This window comes from Dysidea avara, chromosome 15 (assembly GCF_963678975.1).
Source record: "Dysidea avara chromosome 15, odDysAvar1.4, whole genome shotgun sequence".
Classification (NCBI taxonomy): domain Eukaryota; kingdom Metazoa; phylum Porifera; class Demospongiae; order Dictyoceratida; family Dysideidae; genus Dysidea; species Dysidea avara.
This window is the reverse complement of record NC_089286.1, coordinates 3,333,810-3,361,465: the sequence shown is the minus strand read 5'-3', so window position 1 is coordinate 3,361,465 and position 27,656 is coordinate 3,333,810. Positions and strand designations below refer to the sequence as shown.

At 36.7% G+C, this 27,656-nt stretch overlaps 1 protein-coding gene across 1 annotated transcript in view; it reads left to right on the top strand.

Moving 5' to 3' along the window:
• LOC136245212 (adhesion G-protein coupled receptor V1-like) overlaps positions 1-27,656 on the top strand; it is a 66,533-nt gene that overhangs the window by 17,390 nt on the left and 21,487 nt on the right. The window contains exons 6-18 of the mRNA XM_066036709.1: positions 12,469-12,606; positions 12,651-12,857; positions 13,795-13,929; positions 13,984-14,190; positions 14,263-14,400; positions 14,453-14,659; positions 22,590-22,727; positions 22,780-22,986; positions 24,143-24,280; positions 24,333-24,539; positions 25,753-25,902; positions 25,954-26,163; positions 27,477-27,614. Coding sequence (XP_065892781.1) covers positions 12,469-12,606; positions 12,651-12,857; positions 13,795-13,929; positions 13,984-14,190; positions 14,263-14,400; positions 14,453-14,659; positions 22,590-22,727; positions 22,780-22,986; positions 24,143-24,280; positions 24,333-24,539; positions 25,753-25,902; positions 25,954-26,163; positions 27,477-27,614 — 2,220 coding nt within the window. The remainder of the gene's footprint in view (positions 1-12,468; positions 12,607-12,650; positions 12,858-13,794; positions 13,930-13,983; positions 14,191-14,262; positions 14,401-14,452; positions 14,660-22,589; positions 22,728-22,779; positions 22,987-24,142; positions 24,281-24,332; positions 24,540-25,752; positions 25,903-25,953; positions 26,164-27,476; positions 27,615-27,656) is intronic.

Below are 27,656 nucleotides of genomic sequence, written 5' to 3'. Positions count from 1 at the left end.
ATTAACTGTTTGCAGCTGAACTCCCTACAGAATAACTTGTGATGTAATAAAATTCTATAATGGAATAAATAAATTAGCCGAATGCTCTATTAGGGTGACTGTTCTATTAGAGTATCTCGATCTCGCATTTGCTACACGGAGTTGGCTTTCGAATCATAACTCAGTGGTTTGTAATCCGATTCTTCTGTACTACTGCAAGGACTTTCTATGAAGATTATTCCAGCTATACACCGATTTTCAGCTCATTGCTCTAAGCGGTTTGCCTAGTAGGCGTGAAAACTAATACTTTTTTATTCATAAAAATCGATCGCGTAATTGTGACACAGGTTGGGTTTTGTGTCATATCTCCGTGGTCTTTATCTCGATTCCTTTCAAACCACCAAAAGGCACTCCTACGATGGTTACTCCATCTACATAGCAATTTTCAGCTCATTCCATGAAGCGGTTTACCCTGTAGGCGTGACAACAAATCAATCTTGTTTTACGCGAATAATCGGTCATAACTCCTGAACCATTCATCGGATTTGTACCAAATTTGATGCTAGGATTCGCCTTTGGACTCCCTTTCTGTGTGTCAAATTTCAAGGCGATCGGAGTACGCGTTTGCTTGTTATAGCAATTTTTGCAAGTGTGCGAAAAGACGAAGAAGAAGAAGAAGAAGAAGAAGAAGAAAAAAAAAAACGAAGAAAAAAAAACGAAACTTTGGCAGCTCGTATCTCGGAAATGGCTGGAGCGATTTCCTTCAAATTTGGAATGTAGACTCCCTTGGCTGGCGGGCAACTGTGTAGCAAATTTGGTTCCAATCAGATAAGTGATCACCGAGATACAAATGTGTGAAAATGACGTTTTCGTTCTTCCTGTCAATATACTCACGGGTGTGGCGCGCCAGCTTCTTGGGCCGCACGACACACTACCGTGTGTCTTGATATATATACATTGAGTCCAAAATTAGTAGAGATCTCCGTGTGTTTACATGCTGGTTTCTTTGACCCTTGTTTCTTACTTTATTCAGCAATCTCTATTCTTATGTTTTAAAATTATTACACTAGTAAGTATGCATGTGGTGCAACCTACATGTATGAGATACAAACCATACATCATGTCACTGACTTATAAGGTACACAATACATGTAGAGGACAAGTTTAGTACTAATGTTTTGCATGTCAAATCAAATTTTTGCATGCATGACTTTACTCATATTTCAGTAAACACACACTTACTGTTCTTCACAACTACTATACACCGATTTTCATGTCCGTTGTCCTGCTGATCGAAACACATGTGTGTAGCACAAATATTTTGAATGTGCGCACTAACAGCAGCTGCTAAATCTCAGCTGCTAAATCACAGACATCATGTCACATGTGCATGCATGAATTTGAACAGGACAACGAACTTCAAAACTGGTGTACTGGCAGGGCATTTTACATTAATTTTATAGACTTGTACTATATTCATGGTCATTACTGTAGTGCATTCATTGTTTTATCTCCTAGCACCTTAAGTAAGGTCAATCATTGTTAGTAATCAACCAAATTAGCACACTACAACCCATAGGGTTCCATTTTGATTTGACAACAGTGCTGGTCACTGTAAAGTGTTAATAATAAATACTTTTGGTTTAAGGAAGAAAATCCATCTCTCCTGGAGGAAGACTGAGTGTGGCCCCGACTAGACATTGGGTGACCTGCAGTTCGAATCCTGGGTTGGAGGGATTTTTTTCCTTACTTTGGCCCCTTTTCTGTTACACCTTTCCAGTTATAAGACATTAAGTCTAAGTCATTACGTGTAAGTCCTTGAAATTAGGTTAGGTAATCCTAAGGCTGCAGCACATGTTGCTATAGACCTTCAGTGCTGGTCACTGTAAAGTGTTAATAATAATAATAATAATGTGTCATATCAAAATGCCATTATCCTAACAAATACTGGGTGACTGCCCATTAGCTACAATCATTTCTGAAGAAATGTACATAAGCCCATAGATATTTATATGAGAGTGCAAAATAAATGTGTACAATGAAATACACATCACAAGCATGTACACATTAGGTACATACTACATGTAATGTTGAAGTACATGTACATGTGCCGTAACGTTTGTATTAAAGAGAGACACTACTAAGTTTTATACAGTGTAGCTTCACACACAAAGCATTAGTGATGTTTGTTTTCTGCTTCCACAGTTTTTGGTTTAGATGTGTTTGTGGTCGCTATACAGTGCTTACATAAAACTGTCTTTAGGAGTGGTTCTGATCTATCAGTTAATTTAGATATGTTTGAGAAAATTGCAATTTCTACAATTTTTGTAACTAATTTTGTCCTACAACTTTGCAATCTGCTATGTAATATATCAAAAATATGGAGTATATTTTCTTGAAATGAAATCATACTAACTGGCTCAGTGGCTACTGATCTGTACTTACCATTAGGTTGAATAAAGGCAACCTGCCTAGGGCTTCAGTAAAGGGGCCCAGAATCATAAGTTCATAAGTTAGAAATACTACAAAGCCAATTGTCTTTCTACACAGCTACATAGCTACTGTGTGTTAATGTTTAGTTACGCTACCACTCACCTACTTATGTGGTCTGTTCCTCAGATCTTCATTCTTCACCTCCAGCAATCCATTGATTGAGGAGGGGGTTTGGTAAGTGCTAGGGGCCTCATCTGCCATGGTATATGGCCTACGCAAGGTTATGTAATTCCAGTGGGGCCAAAGTAGGAAGTACTTTTGGATTATTGATGCTTGGGTAATGAAAGAGTTTAGAGCAGAGAAGTGTCTCTGTCCTAAACTCTTTACAATAGAGGCAAACGGGAGAACCTAGTGGATAAGGCAGATATCCTAAGTGAGGCCCCTTGCTGTCTCAGACTCCTCTAAGGAGAATGGACGAACTGCTTATAGCAGCGGTAGGTGATGTGTTGACCTGCGGGTCACCACTAATTTGTGTCACATGGCTTTAGCCAGATTGTGACAGCATCAACACCTGTGCGCAGGTGATACAATGGCCAGGGCGTGACCATTGTTCTCAGAGTTGTCAATATCCACTGTTGAGAGTGGCACTGTCTTAAATAGCATCAACACTTGATAATAGCACTGTGATTCCTCTATGGTGGTTAGCTGGTTGGTACTCTATAGCTGGGTCATGTTTGATAGTGTTCATGACAGAAAGTGTCTTCTGGCAGATGGGAGAGTGTCTCCTGATAGTGATCTGGATGGGAGAGCGTCTCCGGCTAGCAATCCAATTGGAAGAGCATCTCTAGTTAGCGATATGAATGGGAGAGTGTCTCCTAATACTGATCTGGATGGTAGAGCGTCTTCGGCTAGTGATCTGGTTGAGAGAGCATCTCTAGTTAGCAATTTGGATGGAAGGTATCTCCTGATACTGTTCTGGATGGGAGAGGCAAGCAGCTGTTAGCAACACTATTTGGTGTCACGTGGCTTTAGCCAGATTGTGACAGCATCAACACCTGTGCGCAGGTGATACAATAGTCAGAGCGTGACCATTGTTCTCAGAGTTGTCACAATCCACTGTTGAGAGTGGCACTGTCTGAAATAGCATCAACACTTGATAGTAGCACTGTGGTCCCTCTATGGTGGTTAGCTAGTTGGTACTCTATAGCTGGGTCATGTTTGATAGTGTTCATGACAGCAAGTGTCTTCTGGTAGATGGGAGAGTGTCTCCTGATAGTGATCTGGATGGGAGAGCGTCTCCGGCTAGCAATCTGGTTGGGAGAGCGTCTCTAGTTAGTGATTTGAATGGGAGAGCGTCTCCTAATACTGATTTGGATGGGAGAGCATCTTCAGCTAGTGATCTGGTTGAGAGAGCGTCTCTAGTTAGCAATTTGGATGGGGAGACATCTCCTGATACTGATCTGTGTGGGAGAGGCAAGCAGCTGTTAGCAACCTGGTTTCCTGATGACACTCTGAACTAGAGGGCCTGTCTGTGACTGCAGGCAGGATAAAAGAGCATCTCTCCTGACAAAAATTTAAACTGCGAGCATCCCTCAATAGCAATCTCTACTTGTGGTAGCAGCTGGCACGGTGAAGGAATCCAGTCAGACCTGCAGCTGAAGAACTCACAACAAAATGCATATAATAGCAAATAGTCTTTCATGTAAACGTTTCTGAGTAATTGAATGCAGGCACAGTGAGTAATTGAATGCAGGCACAGTGAAGTACAGAGTACAACAACATTATGTGTCTACTTGCTCCACTGGTTACACTACAAATGTACATAAGTACCACTATTGACAGTGGAATACTAACTAGAATTGTTATCTGCTGGCATGCAATGCCAATTAACATAGAGCACCTGCTTATAGTGAAGTTTGTGAACTGTTCAGTGGATGGGGACAGGGTGGGGAGATTTCTTACAACAGGTATGAATTACTGCCAACGTGTTCTGCTCACGATGCTGCGCATGCGTTGTTCTTATTAGAGCCCACTGTTGCATGCTAATAATTTGGATACTTGCATGGCCTACGCTTCACAACATTAACTGTGTTTAATAACTTAAACTTTATTTAATGTTTAGTTACGCTACCACTCACCTACTTATGTGGTCTGTTCCTCAGATCTTCATTCTTCACCTCCAGCAATCCATTGATTGAGGAGGGGGTTTGGTAAGTGCTAGGGGCCTCATCTGCCATGGTATATGGCCTACGCAAGGTTATGTAATTCCAGTGGGGCCAAAGTAGGAAGTACTTTTGGATTATTGATGCTTGGGTAATGAAAGAGTTTAGAGCAGAGAAGTGTCTCTGTCCTAAACTCTTTACAATAGAGGCCATAGGTAGGTCACAATATATTATATATATATTGTGATCTACCCCCCCAAGCATCAAGGTTATTTATTTAATTTAGACCATGCAATGTGCAGAAATGAGATGGTGACAACATCTAGTAATATGCACGATAAGCTATGCTTGCAACATGCAGAAGATGATGTGCAAACCGAGCCACGGTAACATACGAAACAAGCAGTGGAAGTGACATACGTTGGTATACAAACAAGCAATGGTGATGACATACATATCAAGCAAATGTGACAATATAAATATTAGGAAGACATAACACACAAGCAAACTAACATGCAACTAACAACACAATGGTGTGTCCCATGCCAATTGCCTAGCAAAATTGTGGAGCACATCCTAACCATAGAACTACAGATATATAACGAAGACACTGTATCATGTACACATTAGAACAAGCACCATGTTTTGAAATGATTCCTATTGCAATTGTATAGGTTGAAGTTTCCTTTAATAACAATAAAATGGACTTTTCTTTGTGACTATTATAAGACTCAAGGGTATGGTGTGCAAGAAGCTGACACAACACGGTGAAACTGCTATGCAAAGTTCTAATATGCACCTGGCTGCTTTTCTGCATACAATTTATGATTACCGTTTTTTTTTTTTTAAATTTAATTTAATTTAATTTAATTTTTCTTTTTGGTACTAAGTTACCTTCATACCACCATTAATGCAGTCACCTTTTAAGGCTGGTGACTAGCTATATATACATGTATGTAGCTAGTTTTCTGACACTTCATTGTATTCTGCATTCTCTAGTTGACTATCCAAGCCCTGCTGATGCTGACTACAAGCCAATAAGCAGCAATGAAGAAACCAATATAGTATGCTGTAGAATACAGAAGTCTATTAATGCGTTTAATACACACCTGTGGTTGCATTATTTATTTATTTATTTTAAATTTAATTGCACAAAATAGAATTTTTTGACTTCAAAAGCATTAATGTCACTGAATTCAGGTACTTAGTTGTTTTTTTTTTGTTTTTTTTTGAAAGTAGCATCAGTGATTGGTGGCTACACTGTATCTATGTATGACCTCACTACTAAGCTCACCAGTACAAAGCAACTCTTATTATTTCACACATTACTAGAGGTGTACAGATAGAGAAATTTCTGAACTGATCCAATATAAAGTGATATACTGAGTCAGAACACCGACACCGACACAATATAATAAAGTGTAGCTATACATTTAGATTAGAAGAAACTGGGAAACTTTAACTTGCATAAGATATACTTAGTAAGCAGTTCCAAGTGCTAACAATCACTGACAATGCTTGATTGCCTGTGGTGGTGTGGCCTCAATTAACAGCCCAGACAGTGAGGCACCCACAAAATATATATATTTTTTAATGCATGCTCCCACCAAGATGAGTCCACATTAGCTACTCCATATTTTAATGGCTTGTAATGATGGCTGGTTATTTCAAGCTGTGTTTCTAGTTTATTCATCCCATGGTTGCTTTTTTATAGCTCTCCACTATGATCATTTGTTGTATGGTTGGTAAGTATTGTAACAATGAATGTTTGTCAAGCGCGTATTTCTATGGCTTCTCGTAGTATATGCGCTTCTTTTCAAGGATATAGAAAAACTACTATTTCCTCAGCCTTGTTTGCTGTATAACAGAGGGTAAAATGTGGCTTTACCATGGCAAAGACTATTTCGATATATCATATCGGTTTTGGTGGTTATATTGAGACCAACCGATATTGGCAGAAATCTCCATATTGGCCACTGATACGATATGAATCGGTACATCCCTACTCATTACATGCATATATATATACAGGGTGTGTGGGAACAGTGTGTAAGCTTATACTAGTACACCAATTGGTGTTATACTGTTGCTTACCCGATGCAGCATCTCGTCTGAGGCCATTTCGCGATAGTTGGGGCGTTCAAGTTCCCTCCTGAAGATTTTGATTGATGCCTGCCACACGATCTCCCTACATTTTGTGTGGATTAGGTGGCGTCCGATGAACTGGCTATGGCACGAGGTGGAGCTGTAGTCACTGATGTTAGCGACGAGTCCAGCGGCAGTGGAGCTGTCCCAGGTGACAGTGATACCGTGCGTGGGCCGAGGCAAGTGACCCAGTCCCTGACGGTAGCCACTAGTATTGTAATGTCACATCCCGTCGCGTTGCTGTCTTGCCCGGAACACTCGTTCCTTGAGGCGGTCCTTCCCCCGGCGTGACAAAGCCGGCTCCTCGCCTGCTCAATCCAGCAGTCGAGCTTCCCAAGGACAACAACCCTCTCCTTCCTCAGCAGGCGAGAACAACGAGTACCCATCTTGAAGACTCAAAGCCACTGCAACTGGCGAGATTTCTTACAACAGGTATGAATTACTGCCAACGTGTTCTGCTCACGATGCTGCGCATGCGTTGTTCTTATTAGAGCCCACTGTTGCATGCTAATAATTTGGATACTTGCATGGCCTACGCTTCACAACATTAACTGTGTTTAATAACTTAAACTTTATTTATGACAACCAATTGTAATCATTTACAGACCACAGTAATGCAGCTATGAATAGTTTTCATACAGCACTGACAGTGTAGCTACGTACATATGGACGGTCTTCTACCAAGCAATGTCTCTGTATGAAGTAATAAGCAATAAGCATTGCATGGTTGCTTGGGGCCTCCCTAAATCTTGTTCACCTAGGGCTCCAAGAATACTACACAAGACCAGCCCAATATCTTTATTATATTACCATTAGTACCAGTATTTCCCAGATTACTCATATTAGTAGCATTACCAATGTCACCAGTATTACACATGTTGCCAGGATTTTACCTATATTACCCATATCACCATTATTACCCGTATTACCAGTATGCATGGGTTCACCAGCCATAATTCAATACAAAAAGTTAACAAACAAGTGTAAGGAAAACATCAGTTGGATTAGGGATCAAAATAGTTGTGAAACAGGTGAATCACAAAAAGTTGTGAAACAAGACAGGTTGCCTATACCTGCAGACATACTAGTGAACATTAATCCCTGATTCTATTATGGTTATAGACTGAATTAGAGATTAAACGTCCACTAGTATATATCTCTGAAGGTATAAGTGTAATTGTATGGTTTGGTTTGTTCACTTTGGATTGAGCAGCAGTTTTCAGATAGGTCTCACTGGCATCCTGAATAGAAGCTAATGGTATTACTTGAGATAATGGCCCATGTAAGTCTAGAAGTTTCGTTGACACTCATTTGAAGTAGTGACGAAGAGCCATGAGATACAGCAATAAGCACACTTGACAACCACATAATTCAATTTTTAAAATGTATTTGTATAGTAGAATGTCTTGATGTGAATTTTGAAGAGAATAATTTATTTGAATTATATCCGAAATTACAAACCCTTCAAAAATAACCCCACTATATGGTGTACTGGTAATCCTAGCATTACTGTACAAGTAGAAGGAAAAATTAAAATAGAAGTAGTGAAACAAGGGAATATATAGTGAGGTTGCCTACAGGAGTTCAACGGTCTAGATTTGCTTTAGCTCATGGAAATAAGAAATGATTCATCATTTTACAAAACAGCATTGTGTGTCAGGAATCCCAGAAAGTTCAGTCAGCACATGAAAGTCCAAATATACTGAATCAAAAGCAAAATGTTGGATAGATGAACCCAATGGAACTCCAATGGTAATGTTAATTTTCCCATATGTCAACACTTTCCTTGAGAGACACCACAATAATTATTACGCATATGTTTGGTAAATACCTGTAGGATCGAGACCATGCCTATTAAAGGATTAATAGCCACCTACTCCTCTTAACGATTTATTTATGCAATCACGATTACCACACCCCTTATTATTAGTCTAGTTGTATTTATAATGCTAACACAGTGAAAATGTGAAATAGTGACACCCCTCCAGTAGGTGAAAGGCCGACTCAAAATACTCTAATACAGCACTCACCCTAATAGAACAGTCACACTTGTATAGCTGTATGCTATAACAAACAAACTAGCATAATTCTGAAATTTCACCGCTTTCATATTTAGATGCCACAAAATTATTTACGGCGCTTATGATTGGTAGATACTAATTTCATGATTGGGTCAAGGCCATGCCCTATGGGGTGCCATTTGTGTCAAAGCTCCATTTTTTTAGACATTGTGTTTTTCATGGTTATTTACATACATTTCATGGTTATTTACAAATAACTGTAGAGTACGCATGGTTACGAAAAGCATGGTTATTTACAAAAGCATGGTTATTTACGAAAAGCATGGTAATTTACCAAAGCATGGTTATTTACGAAAAGCATGGTTATTTATGAAAAACATGGTTATTTACAAAAGCATGGCTATTTACGAAAAACATGGTTATTTACGAAAAGCATGGTTATTTATGAAAAGCATGGTTATTTACAAAAGGATGGTTATTTACGAAAAGCATGGTTATTTACCAAAGGATGGTTATTTATGAAAAGCATGGTTATTTATGAAAAACATTATTTACAAAAGCATGGCTATTTATGAAAAACATGGTTATTTACAAAAGCATGGTTATTTACGAAAAGCATGGTTATTTACCAAAGGATGGTTATTTATGAAAAGCATGGTTATTTATGAAAAACATTATTTACAAAAGCATGGCTATTTATGAAAAACATGGTTATTTACAAAAGCATGGTTATTTACAAAAGCATGGTTATTTATGAAAAACATGGTTATTTAGAAAAGCATGGTTATTTACGAAAAGCATGGTTATTCACAAAAGCATGGTTATTTACGAAAAGCATGGTTATTCACAAAAGCATGGTTATTTACGAAAAGCATGGTTATTTACGAAAAGCATAGTTACTAGTTTTCATGCGATATCGATACTACAAACTGGCAGTTTTATATATCGATAACTTATAGTTAATAACGGTGCGTATATATTTGCACCAGATGCAGTCTATAACTAGCTTTCCCCTGCGCGGGCTAGCTAGCTGTCTGTAACATTGTTAGTTTCAGTCTGGTGCAAATACACTAAGCGCAGGATCTGCATACGCCGAAACTGATGGCCAGTGGACTACATTCAGTTAGGAGTCAGTTAGGAAATGTTTTGCTGGAAGCATGCATGGAAGAACTGGATTTTTTAGCTTTGATTTCTTCATACTTAGCTAATTAACAATGATAATAATAAAGGGGTGGGCACTGCCATACTACTCTATACCAGTCTCAGCTATAGCTACGCGGCACCAAGTAGCATAGCTAATGAAGTGATTTAGTGACCCCTGGCTAGACAGCCATATAACTTAGCTATACGTAACTACCTACAATTTTACCTTTGATCACCGTTGTCATCGTCATCATCCATAGCCGTGATGAAGCCTCTTCTCTCCAGTTCTTCCATACATGCTTCCAGCAAGCTGACGCTTAACTGAATGTAGTCCACTGGCCATCAGTTTCGGTTCCGGTATGCTGATCCGCTTAGTGAATTTGCACCAGACTGAAACTAATAATATTACAGACAGCTAACTAGCCCGCACCGGGGAAGACTGCATCCGGTGCAACTAAGTTATCGATACATATAATTGCCAGTTTGTAGTATTGATATTGCACAAAAAACTTAGTAACTATGCTTTTCGTAAATAACCATGCTGTTCACAAATAACCATACTTTTCATAAATAACCATGCTTTTGTAGATAACCATGCTTTTCGTAAATAACCATGTTTTTGCAAATAACCATGATTTTGTAAATAACCATGCTTTTCGTAAATAACCATGCTTTTGTAAATAACCATGTTTTTCGTAAATAACCATGCTTTTGTAAATAACCATGCTTTTGTAAATAACCATGCTTTTCGTAAATGACCATGCTTTTGTAAATAACCATGCTTTTGTAAATAACCATGCTTTTCGTAAATAACCATGCTTTTGTAAATAACCATGTTTTTCGTAAATAACCATGCTTTTGTAAATAACCATGCTTTTCGTAAATAACCATGCTTTTGTAAATAACCATGCTTTTCGTAAACAACCATGCTTTTCATAAATAACCATGTTTTTCGTAAATAACCATGCATGTTCTACAGTTATTTGTAAATAACCATGGAATGTAAGTAAATGACCATGAAAAATACAATGTCTAAAAAAAGTGGAGTTTTGACACAAATGGCACCCCATAATGCCCATGATAAAGCAATCTAGTGCGGAGACTGTAGTCCTATTAACAATCTATATACATGGTCACGATGACCACACACCCTTATTATTAGTCTAACTGTATTTATAATGCTAAAGAACACGGTGAAAATATGAAATAGTGACATGCCTCTGGTAGTTTTCACGTAACTTGCGATACTCTATTACCACAGTCACCCTAATAGAACACTCACATGTGTATAGCTGTATGCTATAACAAACCAACTAGTGTATTAATTAAATGAAGTAGGGATCCAAGTGATAAAAAGTAGTGAAGCAAGAGATGAATGATGATATTACAACATAGCTAGGTGGGAAATTCCTTATTTTGGGATTGAACAAAAAATTGTTATAACATGCCAATGTAGGGATTTTCTCACAAAGCTATGTTGTAATACCATCATTCATCTCTTGTTTCCTTACTTTTTATTGCTTGGATGCCTACTTCATTTTTAAATTACTAATTTTAAATATACTAGTTATTATGATTAGTACTCAAATGAGCAACTCGAAAGCATTGAGCATTCTAAGGGTGAAGGGAATGACACAACAGATATGTACATATTTGACTGGATTTTGGAAAAACAATCCAAATCTCACATTACAAGTTTTGAGATAAACAGTTAAAGAATTCAAGTCAGAATAACTTACCAAGAATAGCAAGCATGTATGTGAAAGTGCACAAAGATGCATCATTCTATTACCTTTCAGGCCTGTAGAGTGTATCGCCAAATAAGATAGAATATGTGAGCAGTTGGACAAATAAAAGTAGTATCACGAGTACTCACAATGGGGTGGGGGGTGGTGAGGTGGGCAAAAGATAGACTTCAAAATTAAGGCAGACCATGATTGAAGTCCAAACACAGGATTACAGGGCTGTGCTGGCATCTTAGTGGCTGATAGGCAGCAAAATAAACACAGAAAATGTCTAGCTAACATTATCAGGCCATCCACCAGTAAACCACTGATTCTTGCCAAGCCAAGTCCTTCACAAGGCCAGAAACTGCCATTCGTGCTTGCCTCATCACCCAAAAAAAAATGTCTCTTAAAATCAGTTTTGAGTAGTTCAAGGTCTGAACTAGTACTATGATAGTATAGTTATCCACTGGTGGTGTTAGTTTAATTTTTCCTGATGTGTGATTTAGATCGGTTTTGTAAAAATTAATGTGGTCACATATGTTCATACCACACGTAGCACATAACAGCTCATTAATAACTTAACAACTATATACTATCACATTGCTGCAATTAACACACACAAATATACATATGTAAACTATTGTACAACTATTTAGGATACTAGAATATCAAGTCCATAATACCATGAGGCTAGTAGTCCATCCAGCAAATTTGTATCAGTTATATGGTAACATAGCTGTATTATACCACAACTAACTCCCAGTTGAAGACTCATCTTAGCGAAATGCAAGGCCAAGATACATATGTATTACCAATATGTTAACCTCACAGAGTTATATCACATCTTTCTTGTTTTAGTTGTGTTCATATGTTTTGTGAATCAAACACTATTTGTACCAGAAGATGATATAGTTGTGGTTGTTACAATAAATATCACTAATCCACTATCAACTGATGTTACACTAACAGTAGACAGTACGGATGCCACAGCTACTGGTCAGTATTGTTGTTGTTAACATTTATTAACCAGTATTTTACAGGAGGTATTGACTATGTGTCTGGACCATATACTATCACAATACTTGCTGGACAAACCAGTGCTTCATTTAATCTTAGAATTATTAATGATAATAACACATTTGAAGGAAATGAAACATTTACTCTTACAATTAGAATATCCTCACTACCTGACAGAGTCATGACACTACCAATGTGTCGTCTTGATGTAACAATTGTGGATAATGACTGTGAGTTAATTGTTTAGTTGTGTTATGTATTTGAGCTGCTGTCACACAAAACTTTAACAAGTGTGCATAATAAAAGTATCAAACACCTTCTTACTTTCATTATATTCTCTTACATACTTCCACTCTTATTGATACAGAGAAACTAATTCATGATTAACCAAGAACATAGTAAATGTTTCTATACTTGGGACCTTTCACTTCTAAATTTTCTGAACAGAGCAGATCGATCTTTGAATCATTATCTAAAGCCAAAACACCGTAAACCTATAAATTATATTAGTGTAAGGAATTTGATTATGCAGCTACTTTTGTACATAGAATGAAGGAGCCACAATTATAAAACAATAAATTGTAAAATTTGGATTTGTTAGCTTGTGAACACATTTTAACACTGGCAAAGAGTGTCCTAATGTTGCTCACAATGCAATAAACACGGTTAGTCAGTTTACAATAAAATTGCCACACGATGAAACTGGTGATACAGCTATGCATGTGCAAACACACACATGGCCTAAACTCTGTCTGGCAGAAAAGTTGTCATACAATCTCATAAGTTACCTCTTACCTTTCTTTTTCCTTCCCTTGTGTAGGCTACATGATTTTTGTTTACAATTACTTTAGTATGCTGGTAACTTGCATTTTTATAATGGATGAATGAGCAGTAACATGCAATAGTGCATGAAGGATCCATTTCCCAATAATCCTGCTGGGTGTGTACCCATTTCGGGATAGGTGCACTGGCAGGTTTAATGCATGCATGTAGAATGTTGTATGTGGCGTGTGTATATAGATGTAACATTTAAAGCATGAGGATGCCATATGAGATCCTTGGTTTTAAACAACACTTTGTATGATTCAATGTCAAGCTACTTTTGAAGTTGTACAAGCATTGTCCTTTATTGTTTCTTACAATTTTTTACTATTTGTTTTAATGTAGTTCCAATGGTATCATTTGAACAGCCTACAAATGTTGTTGAAAATGCTGGACCAGCACAATCTGTACTAGTTCTCAGTAACCCATCATTATTTGAATTTACTGTACAAGTGTCTACCACTGGTAGAACAGCTACTGGTTAGTGTAATAGTTGTGAATGTTATAATTAATTTTACTGTTAACATGTTACAGGAGGAGGTGTTGATTATAATTCTGGACCATACGCTGTCACGTTTCCTGCTAGACAGACTAGGGCTACATTTAATATTCCAATAAATGATGATAACATTTGTGAAGGAAATGAAGAGTTTAGTGTCACCATTAACCGATTGTCAACACCTAGTTATGTTACTGTTGTTGATCCTGATCAATCTACAATCACTATAATGGATGATGAGTGTAAGCAGTTGTTGTGGGCTAAGAAAATGACCAGAAGTATTAAGTGATTAAGTGTATCTCTTTATCCTTTAGCCTGCACTGTGATGTTCAATCAGTCAACATACAATGTTGGTGAAGGTGCTGGACCAGCACAACCTGTACTAGCTCTCAGTAACCCATCATCAACTGATATTACTGTACAAGTTAGAGATAATCAGAATACTGCTACTAGTGAGTGAAGTAACATCATCACAAAATGCTAGTAGAGTTGATAATGTTACAGGAGGAGGTGTTGATTATGGTTCTGGACCATACACTGTCACAATTCCTGCTGGACAGACCAGTGTTTCATTTGATGTTGCCATTATTGATGATGATATATTGGAAACTACTGAGGACTTCACTCTTACTATTATTCAGTCCTCACTACCTACTGGGGTCACTCGTGGTAATCCTTTCACAGCTACTGTTACCATACAGGATAATGACCGTGAGTATCTCAAAGATCATGTGATAACTGCTAGTTGTGGGAAACTTAACATATGGTATCACTCCAGGATGATTATACTATGTATATGATCTGACTTTTTGTACATACACAGCCATAGAGATTGCTTAATAAATATACCTACATCAAAGGGCTGAACAAAGGGCTGTACATGACAGCAGGTTTGGTTTATTACCATTAACGTAAAGCTATACATGAATACACTTATCAAATATCAAATTTCACTGTCACAATCAGCCAGGTTTGAGTAGTTTGTTTTTACTGGCTGCTAGCAAACCATGCAAGAGGTCTGAGGCTTTAGTGGAGCTCTGGTCTTTTCTGTAGCTGTACAGTTCCTTGACAAATTTATAGACTTGTGCTGTATAAATGTCCTTTCATTTTGGCCAGTTTTGAGACTTGAAAATGACTTACAATTTGGCCTACATGTTTCTCTTTCACTTTGTAAACAACCTCTCGCTCTCTCTTCCACCTGCTTCCCACCACCTTTATTGGAGCTCCCCTGATACAGTTAACCATTTTAAATGGTGGGAAACTTAGATGTTGGCTATGTGTACAGTAGATACTCTGGAAGTTAAGGGATTGGTGCAAAACATATAAAAATTTGATACATGTAGCCTCAATCATTGGCGATATAAAATGCTATAAATACTTAAAACTGACATTTCTCAAATGCTATTAAATTGGTGATGCATCCAGTTGTTTCAGCGACAGTCACATATTTATAGTTTCATGATAATTTGTGACTGCTATATTAGTGTATAGATTGCTTGCTGCTGCTACCACTGCTGCTGCTGCTGTATGCTCATATTAGCTGTACTTGCATGGCTACACAACACACTGTCGTGTACTGATCATATTTGTGTGCGTATTGTGTGTTATAGTTGAGCTCCACCATGCTGATTGCAGTGTACTTTCACAATCACTATGACATGACATCATATTAAATAAAGTGATTATGATGTACTCTTTTATTGTGGCATGCAATGCTACACATCAATCGGTTGAGTTAGAAGCATCATAAAATTCTCAAACATACAATTATCTTGTTGCAAAATTTCGATCTGCTATTGTAAAATGCTACTAATTATATAATATAATTTGTTTATAAACTGTACATTATTTTTTACTCACCAGAGAAAAGGAGATTGATCATAAAGTTGTTTGTTGCATAACAGTGTACTTAAGGGTGTGGATAAGCACAGGGTCAGGGCTACCAAAACATTTTGAAAGAAGTTGAAGAGCACTTAGAAAATGATGCTATCGACATTTGTGACCCACTGAGCAAAAAAAAAATAACTACAAAAAAAACATGTTGAAATAAACTGGATAAAAAATATGCGTGCTACATAACAGAATTATGCACGTTTTAATTGCATCGGTATGCACTGAAACAAAGCTCAAATCAGTTAAACTTATACACCATCATATTTGCTTTGTCATGGGGGTACGGAAGTCTTTGTTTCATGTTCATACAGCGTAATACGTATGAGTTATGGTTACTTATTTTTGATGTGGTAGAAATAAAGTCTACCGTCATCATTTCAGTGTTAAAATGGCCTTCTTCTTTGTCCACACGGAGACATACAGGGTAAACACTATACCTTGATTGATTTGCCAGTTCATGGTGACCAGATTGAGCCAAACCCCATCTGGTTCAGTTTGTGACTTAAGATACAGCTTTGATATATCCGACATTAGGCAGTGTACTTAGCATACTGTGGTCAACAATGTGTATTTGGGTATGGCTTCTGCTACATGTGCACTGCACGTGTGCAGCTCTGTGATCACAATAAGTCAACTACACATGTTGCTGCTTTTGTATAATGACATAGGGTTTCCAAATGAACATGTTAACTTGAATAGTTTGGATCCTTTTTAACTTATTATCCATGCAAAAACAGCCAAGCTGTGTAAAAAGGGTGTAGCCTCCAAAAGCTTGGGTGAAGTTGTGAACTCCAAAATGGTGGCTGCAGTGATGTTAATGATAGTACTTTTTATAATGCACACCATCATTATTAAACTTTATTATCATTATAACATCATTGCCTTTGATTTCACAACTTTTTCACCCAGGCTTTTGAAGGCCACATCCTTTTTTACAGCCTGGCTGTTTTTGCATGGATATCACTTCTTTTTGTATTTAAGGGTGCTTGCGGCTATTTGAATCCATACAACATGCTATCTTTGTATTGTTATTTGTACTCACATAATGTGTAAAATGAATCATATGCTACCTATGTTGGAAGTGCTTCCCTTTCTCTTCAACACAAACCAAACAGAATTCTGCTAGCCTATACCGTTTTATAACTATGCAAGATTTTTTATGAAGCATTTAAATCAAAACTAGCCTTTCATTTTTACAATAGCATGCTGGAAACCACGTTGAACAAACTTTAGTTTATAACTCACAACTCTATGTTTAGTATTAGTACATAGCTTACAAAGAACTGAAGTTAGTACTAATAGTGTGTTACACCATTCGAAACCTCATGTCCAAGTCACCGTAACTCGCAAAGCCATAAGGCTACGTACAAAATCTTAACATAGACCTCTAGAGAATTTATCAGCGAATCTCCGTACAAAATTTGAAACCTTCACGGCTATCACTCAAAATCTAGTTTCATTTTTAGTAAACATGTGCAAAGATAGTGTGCACACATCATTATTGATATAATAACCACACAAATTTTTATTAACCGCAATCACCAACTTTTCAAAGTAACATGTCATAAATGCTGTTTGAAACACAAAAACGCTCTTTTTTTCTTCTTCACACACAGGAACAACGTCTTGCTACACCAGGATAGGTTATGCTACACATGCCAACATCAGCAGCTGGTAACGCCTTGTGATTCCAGCTGGTAACATTGTCCCCTACATAAGCAGGCTTACAATTACAATACAAACTACCAGCATAGTATCCCTATCACTCGAGAAAACAAGGCATGAACGCATGTTGGCTACAAGCAAAACCTGCGTTCACACTTGTCGCTTTAAATAACACTTTCTTTCAGACTAATTCATGCTAGTGTAACTCTTGATCCATCAGACAATCATTTGCTAACACTTCAGTGATGATTTTAAAGCAAAAATATGACTGCTCTTCCTTGTGCTCTCTGGTGCAAAACACGGCAGGTTAACACAGATACTACAAGTATACGTAGTAATGCCAATTATGATGCAATAGCTGCATGCGGTTATTAGGTTGGCACTTAAGCAGCTTCAGATATCAGCGAGCACCTTTAACAGATACAATGATGATGATACAAGACAAACTAGTGTTCTACCAATGCAGAAAAAACCTACCAAAGCCAAAGAATCTAGTTATGCAATATACCCAATTAGCTAATACTGATAAATGCTCTTTAATTCTGTGCTTGCTTGTTCATGGCTATGGCTATATAAAGTTGTATTATGGTGCTTGTATTTATTTGCAATAGTTAGATATGCATGACTATACTATTAGGCTCGCTATTTGTCTAGCTACTATATAGGGTTTTAATTTTGCAGTGACTGTTCTATTAGAGTATCTCAATATTTAATGAAAAACATGATAAGTTGCATTTGCTCAACTTTTACCAAAGCAAATCCTGCATCTTTCATGCTAGAATACGATTTCCAACCTGTTGTCACAAGTTGTGCTAGCATACCATTTATTATGATGGTAAAAAGTGGCGTGAGTGGGTCTTGATTAAGGCAAGCAACCGTGATTGCAGCAGCTCAGTGGTTAAGGATTTGGGTGTTCAGTATGGAGATCCCTGGTTCGAGTGCTAATAAGTATTTTCATGCACCGTTTTTACTCAAAAGTGACTGTTCTATTCTGTCAATGCAATTTCTTTTAAACCACAAAAGGTTTGAGCTATGATGGTTAGTCTATAGGCATACCAATTTTTAAAGTTATTCCCATAAGCAGTTTACCCTGTAGGCGTGACAACAAGTTGGCCTTATTTAATGCAAATAATCGTCCTAGGGTATATGGGGTGCTGAAGGTGGTGGGAATGTTCAGTACAAAAATGATTCCAATTCAAGAAGAAAGCTTAGAGTTACATATGCATGAAAATTGTGTTTTTTTCTTCCTTTAAATATATATACTCACAGTGTGGCACGGTGGCTTTATTATTCCCAAAATTTTTCCTGGAATTTGTGCAAAAACTAGCGTATTAGTTAGAGTTTTATATAAGTGACTACTATATTAGAATTATGGTCTTGAAGTTGACTGCTCTATTAGAGTATAAGTAACTGCTCTATTAGTGTATCTTGATTTTAAAACAATTTTTGTGCTTGCATTGTTTTATTGTTGCATCCAAAAGAATTTTGCATCACACTACAAGAAAAGCTTATAACTTTGCACTAATTATTCCTGAAACTCATCCGATTATTCTGGAATATTCGCCAATTCTTTCCACTGCCTATTATTCCTGAAATTATTCTGGCATAATAGACGCTTCCCTGTATACATACAATTGCTTAGAGACTAAGTCAGATCAATGGCAAAGTGGTGAACATATTAGAAGCAAATTTTCTCGAGAATGTTATCATTGCAATATGCATTTAAAAATAGATCATGGGCATGAAGAAAGATATAAGAAGGAAAGTTATGTAGTTTTTATCCCAGAAAGGTGAACAAATGTTCCTGTAGATCAGTGAAACAATTAATATGAACAAAATGGCATACTTCATTTAGAAAGTACTTTCATTGATTCCTCATAATTTCCAGTGGACCTATATGTCTTCCAAATTAACCTCTAAGGGTTCTTTTGTAGCTTGGAAAGGTTTCTAAAGCTGTGTTTAGGTGAGTGTTCTATTAGAATTTTGACAGAAAACATAGGGGATTCTATTATGAGCCACTACCATGATTCATGATGTTCCTTACAATGCAGTAAACACTGTTTGTGTGTTTATAATCAAAGTTACACATCTTAAACCTTAAATCTGCATAATCCAGAAAGCTGGATTTAAACTTAATAAATATGTGTGTCTTGCACAAAGTGTTGTAACGTTTGCAGCGTCTGTCTTATGGCTTTGCAATTTACGTCATTCTACTTGTGATGTAACAAGGATTAAAATGATACCTAGGATTCTATCCTGACACTAAATGGTGAGGCCAAAACTAGCTGTGTAAGTAACATTCGGTAAAGAAACACACAAACTCTTTACATACCTTTATAAAATGATCCTTAACTCAATGATGGTTGTTCCTATCACCTTGCAACAAATTCCGTTCGATTCACCATTATAATTTTCCATCAGGTCATACACGACTCACATGAGTAAACCCACAATAAAAATTGAACACATGGCTAAAATTTTGAAACACGGAGATGCGACTCGCTGTTGTTCACAGTGTTTATTCTAGGATTTCTCCTTTGGGGGAATCAGGAAGTTGGGGCGACCATGTGAAAGTCTATATATATGTATTGTTATCCAAGTTTACAACTATGTAAAACAGTTGAAATAGTTGCCAAACTGGTTAGTCTCTTAAGGCTGTGTCATGAGTGTTGATTTAGATTTTTGTGATTGGGTGAAGCCGGATGGTTGGTAGAGCATGATGGATGAGTGTAGTAGTGATGACATAATGATGTAATATCTAGGACAACAAAGTGCACCTCGTGTCCATAATTATTCTATCAGTAATATACTACATGTTTTCAATCTGTTGAATATACAATTTGTGTGAAATCACTGAGATATTGTATCAACCATCATTGTATGATACCAGCAAAATGAAACAATTTCTGTGGATGGATGTGAATATTAGGATATTTCAGTTCATGGTAAACAAGAAAATTTTTTTAAGTTGAAATCAGGCTTTCTGAGATTAAATCTGGGGATCTTGTTGTTGGCTGTGCATGCCATTTTAAAAGTAAACTGGCTAGAATTTTTTACAAAATTACACTCTCTGAGATTGAATTTAAGGACGAGTTAATCATGCTATTGAGAAAACAAATAAGAAGCTGGACTCTCAGATATTGAAGAGCCATCACTTTATGTAGGAATTTTTGTTAGTGGTATACTGTATGTCCCCTAGGAGATTTTGCCTAGGAGATTTAGAAAATGCTACTCTGATACTGAATCTGAGAGCACTTTAAGGTTGTGTTTGCAATTTTTAACCCGAGAAAATTTTACTTATTAAACACTGAGATTGAATCTGAGAGCATTTTTGATAGGTTTTGTAAAAACAAGCTTATCCTAAGTACAGTGTAGTAGTCACTCATTATTTTAGGGGGTGAGTCTGAGATTTTAGGAAGCCCTAGAATAAATACTGGTTGTTCATCACTTCATAACTTGTAAGCTGCTGTAGTTACAGTGTTCATTTAACCTTCTCCAAGTATCCCAGTGAGCAGACTTATAATTGTAGGCTACAAAAATTAAGTTACCCCCACCTAGTGTAGCCATGCATGTCCATATTGTGTAAACACGCATTTCCCAAACGTTCTTTGCGGGTTTAGGCTAGTTTTCAGGTGCTTTTACAACTACACATGTACAAATACACACCTAACTTAACATTCATCTGACAAAGAAGCTGTATTACAATCTCGTATCTTACGTCTTACCTTTGCTTTCCTTTTCTTTAAATAGACTATACAGCTATCATTTTGAATATCTTCCAAAACTTGCATTTCTATATATACCTTTTAATTAATATATAATTTGGAAAAACGTCACAAATCATACCTCAGAAGTTTTGAGATAAACGGTTTTAAAGAATTCAAGTCAGCATAACTTGCCAAGGATAGCAAACACACATATGACATTTACACAATAGATGCATCAACCACCTTTCAGACCATTGCCAGTACTTGTAGCTGCTTGTAGAGTTTCTGGCAAATAAGGTAGAACATTTGAGAAGTTGGATGAACAAAATAGTATTCTGAGTGCTCACAAAGGGAAGGAGGGTGGGGGGTGGTGGGGAGGGCAAGAGATAGACTTCAAAATGGAGGAAGACCACGATTGAAGTCCAACAAGAGATTACAGGACTGTGCTGGCTACTTAGTGACTAATATGCAGCACAATTAACAGAAAAATCATTTGGCCAACATTATTAGGCCATCCACCAGTAAACTACTAATTCTTGCTAAGCCAGGCCCTTCACAGGGCCTGAAACCACCATTTGAGCTCTCCACACCACCCAGAAAAGACATCTGTTAAAACCAGCCTTGAGTACTTTGAGTAGTACTGAGGGTCAAAACTAGTGTAACTGGTGGTGTTAGTTTGATTTTTCCTGATGTACGATTTTTTTGGAACAGTTTTGTAAAATCTGGTCACATATACTCTACAACTCTTTAACTGCTAAGGATGCCATGTGACGCATTTGTGCTATAAACATGACAGCGATATAGTGTCACAACATTCTTGATGCGTTGAACTAACCAATGTGCCTATAATGAGCATGCCACTAAAAGAACAGGAACATGGATAGCCAGAACTTTTGCACACTATTGCATGTAATATGCATGACATGTTATCAGCATACTATGTATAAAAGTTTAAGTTAGAAGCTAAAGGGGCCCTTGCATTAAAAGCAAAAAATCAAAGCAAGCTCATTAGCTAACCACAAACAGCTTTGGGATTTTTTATAATCAGCTAAAACCATTGAGTTGTGTAATAGGATGGAAGCCAAAGAATTGCTAGTAAGAAAAAGATATGAGATAGAAGTGGCAGCCAAGAAATATCTGCAGTGGTGATAATATCATTTGCATTTTAATCTTATTGTTGTAATATATATAACATCACTACAGCTATTTCTTGGTAACCATATTTTTTTTCACATCAGCAATTATTTGGAGGCTATTCCATTTTTTAACAACTCAGCTGATTTTGGTTTAGATTCAGATTAAGAGTTACAGTAGTGATGTAATGGTAATGTTTTGGACAATAATTGTGTTAACAAAGATCTATTGTCTACTTCCAGCTATTACTGTCAACTTCAGTCAATCAACATACAGTTTTAATGAAGATGCTGGACCAGCACAACTTGGGCTACTTCTCAGTAACCCATCATCAACTGATATTATTGTACAAGTTAGAGATAATGGGAATACTGCCACTAGTGAGTGAAGTAACATCATCACAAAATGTTAGTAGTAGTAATAATGTTACAGGAGGAGGTGTTGATTATGATTCTGGACCATACACTGTCACATTCACTGCTGGAGACACCAGTGCTTCAGTTAGTGTTCCAATAAATGATGATAATATATTAGAAAATGTTGAGGACTTTATGGTTACTATTATGACTGGTCCATTACCTGTTGGTGTCACTCGTGGTAATCCTGGTAGTGCTACTGTCAATATACTGGATAATGATCGTAAGTGACTGACATATTTGTTGAAATGTCAATGATAAACTATTCCAATATTAATGTGCTGTTTAACAGGCTATATTTTATTCTTCTGTCAGTTTATCAGTGTGGTCATGTTGTAATTCCAAATGTGTCATATCCAGCACTACAGCACTATTGGCTTTACAATGCATTCTTTGTAATAATGTTTTGGTACGTGCACATGAATGGATATGCACGGAGTCACGTACACCCCCATGCTCTTACACATATACCTACATATCCACACAAACAAGTACACTTACTTAACTTGTTTTGTAGCCAGCCAACATGAAATGATGTTGTCCAATGTTCACTCTCTGTTAGTGGTGAGGATGGAAGGTGTGGCCTTCTTAATACATACAATACAGCTGTGTCTTAATATCCAACGAGGATTAAAGCATGAGGCACTTATAGTATTCTATTACATGATGACTGTGCACTGAAATTGTTAGCCTGTACAGACAGATAAAGAGAAAACAAATGGTGACTAAACAAGTGCTCCATGCTCTTTGAACTATCACTATAATTACACTATCACTAACTGCATTGTGCATAGTATCCACCCAGTATCTAGATGGTGCTCATGTTTCAAATGCTTTTAGGCTGCCTTACCTCTATTCTCTGATCCGAGTTTGACCACACTACAATACAACTTAATCTAAATGTACACTTACCACAGCACTAATGGAAGATTCAATGCCAATTCTTTGTCTTCAGTCTCACTTCTTGTCACAATGCTACCCGCGATTCACAATGCTACCCACAATTTACAATGCTACCCACGATTCACAATGCTATGCACATTTTATAATTAGTAAAAATCACATGATCTGCTTTCTATTTATGGTCTCCCAGATAAGTGTTGCATAAGTTCAATCATGGATGTTATAGCTAGGCAACTGTTTATCAGTGCACTCAGCCCACATCTTTAATTACTCTAGGTATCTGATTGTTGGGAAAGGTAGTTTGATGCCCGGGCAATTCCCAGGTTTGTCTGGGTCTGGTTACACCACTAATAATGTGACTTAATAATAATAATTGATGTGCTTATACACACACCACTACAGTAGTCTTACAGTAATGGCTTATAAACATGTGATGGATTAGATGTATGACTGTTATTCATAATGTGTAATTGTAGCTGCTACTGTGAGTTTCAGTCAGTCAACATACAGTTTTAATGAAGATGCTGGACCAGTACAACCTGTGCTAGTTCTCAGTAACCCATCATCAACTGATATTACTGTACAAGTTAGAGATAATCAAAATACTGCCACTAGTGAGCGAAGCAACATCATCACAAAATGTTAATAGTAGTAATAATGTTACAGGAAGAGGTGTTGATTATGATTCTGGACCATACACTGTCACAATCCCTGCTGGAAACACCAGTGCTTCATTTAATGTTCCAATAAATGATGATAATATATTAGAAGATGATGAAGACTTCACTCTCACTATCATGAGCGGTACATTACCTAATGGTGTCACTCGTGATGGTGCTGGTCAAACTATCATTACTCTGGTGGATGATGAAGGTGAAGTAATACTTACATTAGCTATTGCCTATTATTAAACTATGTTTTTTGTTAGATGTAGCATACATTAGGAATCAAAATAGATGGCAAAACATAGTTGTATAGTTATAGTTTTTATTGCAACAGTAACAATAGTACCTATGCATTGAAGGATCTGTTATAATGACGAATAACTAATATCATTATTTTTTTATTATTACATTCAATGGCTTCTGTATTTATAAATTTGTTGAATTTGTATTAGCAATGTACTACTTACATTTTCATTTTGGCTCCTACTAACTGATTTATGGTCCATGTGACCTTTGAGTGTTATATTACAATTCAGATACAAACCTTATGGGTTTTATGATCTGTATTGTGGTATGAGACGTCCACAGATCGGAGGAGCATATTTGAAACACTGAAGGAGAAAGAAAGCTAAGGCTAATATTGGATATTGCTATATAATGATTGTCCAAGGAATAATGTTACTTTGTTGGTGGTTAGCTGATGACAAGTGTAGTGGTGTTATGTAGGCCTTGTATGTGTTTTCGTTTGGCTTATGTAAATTTGACAGTACAACTTACATCTTTTATGTATTTTCAGTACGAATAAGTTGTTGCACCGTTAAACTGTTAAATGGTGCACAATGAAGAAGTGCTTCACTGACTACTCTATCCTTTTCTGGTATCAAACATAATAAATACTAATCATAAGTGCTGGAACCAAAAATCTTTCTTCCTCAATGATGGCATTTTTGTAGATTAGTAGTAATTACAATTTGCATTTGCTGGATAAATTATGGCTTGTAATTGTTGTACATAGTAAATGTTTAAGTATATTTTAGGTGTAGTTTGTGTGTTTCAATTGGTTGTTATTTTGTTTTGCTTGACAAATTACAGTAGCGTTAGTTCTATTACAATTAATCAGTCAGAATAGTGTAAACTGGGGCCATGTGCATTAACATATCTAAACTAAAACTTTTGAAGTGAAATATTATTAGAATAGACAGCTATCCATTAAAGGATAATACTGCATCATAAATCTGTGTATTATGCAAAAATATGTTGATTCCCAGTGTTACATGCACTCTCTAGCTATTACACACGTACACACACTTTTATACTCCCATACACTGTCATTAATGCTAACTATTATAGCAAATTATCTATAAAATGTTAACATGACAAATTGTAGTACTTTTAATACGTACCAATTTATCACTATACAGTACTAATGGTGGAGTTTTCTCAGAATGTGTTCACTGGCTCTGAGTCATCTGGTATTGTTCCTGTAACCTTGTTGTTGAGAGGGGGTACTGCAGATAGAGACATTTTTGTTACTGTGACACCATCTGACCAGTCACCAGTGTCTGCTGAGGGTAAGAAATGTGTGTCCTAGACTGACTAGTTAGTTAGTGTTGACTGATCAGGTAATGGAGTGGACTACACTTCTACTCCTATCACTGCCACCTTCACTGCTGGAGCCACTACTACTACAGTTAATGTACCAGTTACTATGGACAATATTGCAGAACAATCAGAAACATTTGATCTTCGTTTTACTATTCCTCCAGCACTAAGTGGAAATGTTGTTCCAGGAAACATTGCTACAGCAGTTGGAAACATCACTGATATAACCAGTAAGATATTTAGCCAGGTGTATAGTTTGAATGAAAAATAGACAAACTCAAAGAGTGGCCTATTTTGTTCATCCTTCAGATTGCAGTCTTTGTAGTATCCCCATTTTGACACATAGTTGACACAACTACTGTAAAAGATTTCAGCACATTTTGCTTTTCAGTCTTTCTACATAGCTACTTTTAGCTTTTAATAATGCCAATCTTCTTTTTTATTGTAAACTCAAATGCAGATTAATCAGATCAAGGATGGTACACTAATTTTTGAAGTGTTAATTGTGACATCATTTCAGTGATATCTGTGATGCTGGAGTTAGCATAATTTAATGCAATATAGAATGGCAAAAACCAATGAGCATATTAGCTTATAAGGGGTAGCAGCTATGCAGACTATTATGTGCTCTTAAAAATTGAAATGTTATTATGTATATGATTAGCAGTGGCAGATCTAGGATTTTTAAAAGGGGTTTCTGAAAGTTGGTATAGCTGAAAAATGAGGATATTTCTCCAGATATGTTTGAGATTTTAGAAGCTCTGAGATCGGATTTTAGGCTACTTTTAGTTAATAATTGCAATAAACCCAATACTTTAATCTGTAAATACTATAGCTTGTGACTATGCTGTACCTTTGATTGCTCTATTAGAGCAGATACTTGACTGCTCTATTAGAGTTATTTTGATGCAGTGGGAGGTGAATAATGAAGTGTTGCTGAGGGTTTAATAGCTATAAATGGTGTTAGTTAAGTGAAATTGCATGCATACTACTGAAATACAGTGGTATATAGTTATTTGCTATGATAAATTTTCAATACAATAATAATGAATCTAGTTAGACCGTAGATTTATAAAACTTGGGGTTTATAAATCTATGGTTAGACTATATACCACTGAGCTAAATCTAAAAGGGGGTTTCTGTCGAAACCACAGAAACCCATCTAGATCTGCCACTGATTAGTACTCCAAAATGCTCAAATGAGAAACCTGAAAAACTGCTAGACCCAAGCATTATGTTCATACCACACATAGCACATAACAGCTGATTAATAACCTAGCAACTATATAATGTCATGTTGCTGCAATCAGCACATACAGAATGTAAATATACAAGTGTAAACTATTGTACAAGTATTTAGAATACTAGAACATCAAGTCCATAAAACCAGGAGGCTAGTAATTCAATCACCAATCAGCATGTTAACCACAACTAACTATCAGTTGAGGACTCATCTTAGTGAGATGTGAGGCCATTCTACATAATATTATGTATTAACGTTATGTTAACTTCATAGAGTTATTTTGTATTATTCTTGTTTTAGTTGTGTTCATATGTTTTGTGAATCAAACACTATTTGTACCAGAAGATGATATAATTGTGGTTGTTACAATTAATATCACTAATCCATTATCAACTGATGAAACACTAACAGTAGACAGTACGGATGTCACAGCTACTGGTCAGTATTGTTGTTGCTAACACTTATTAACTAGTATTTTAC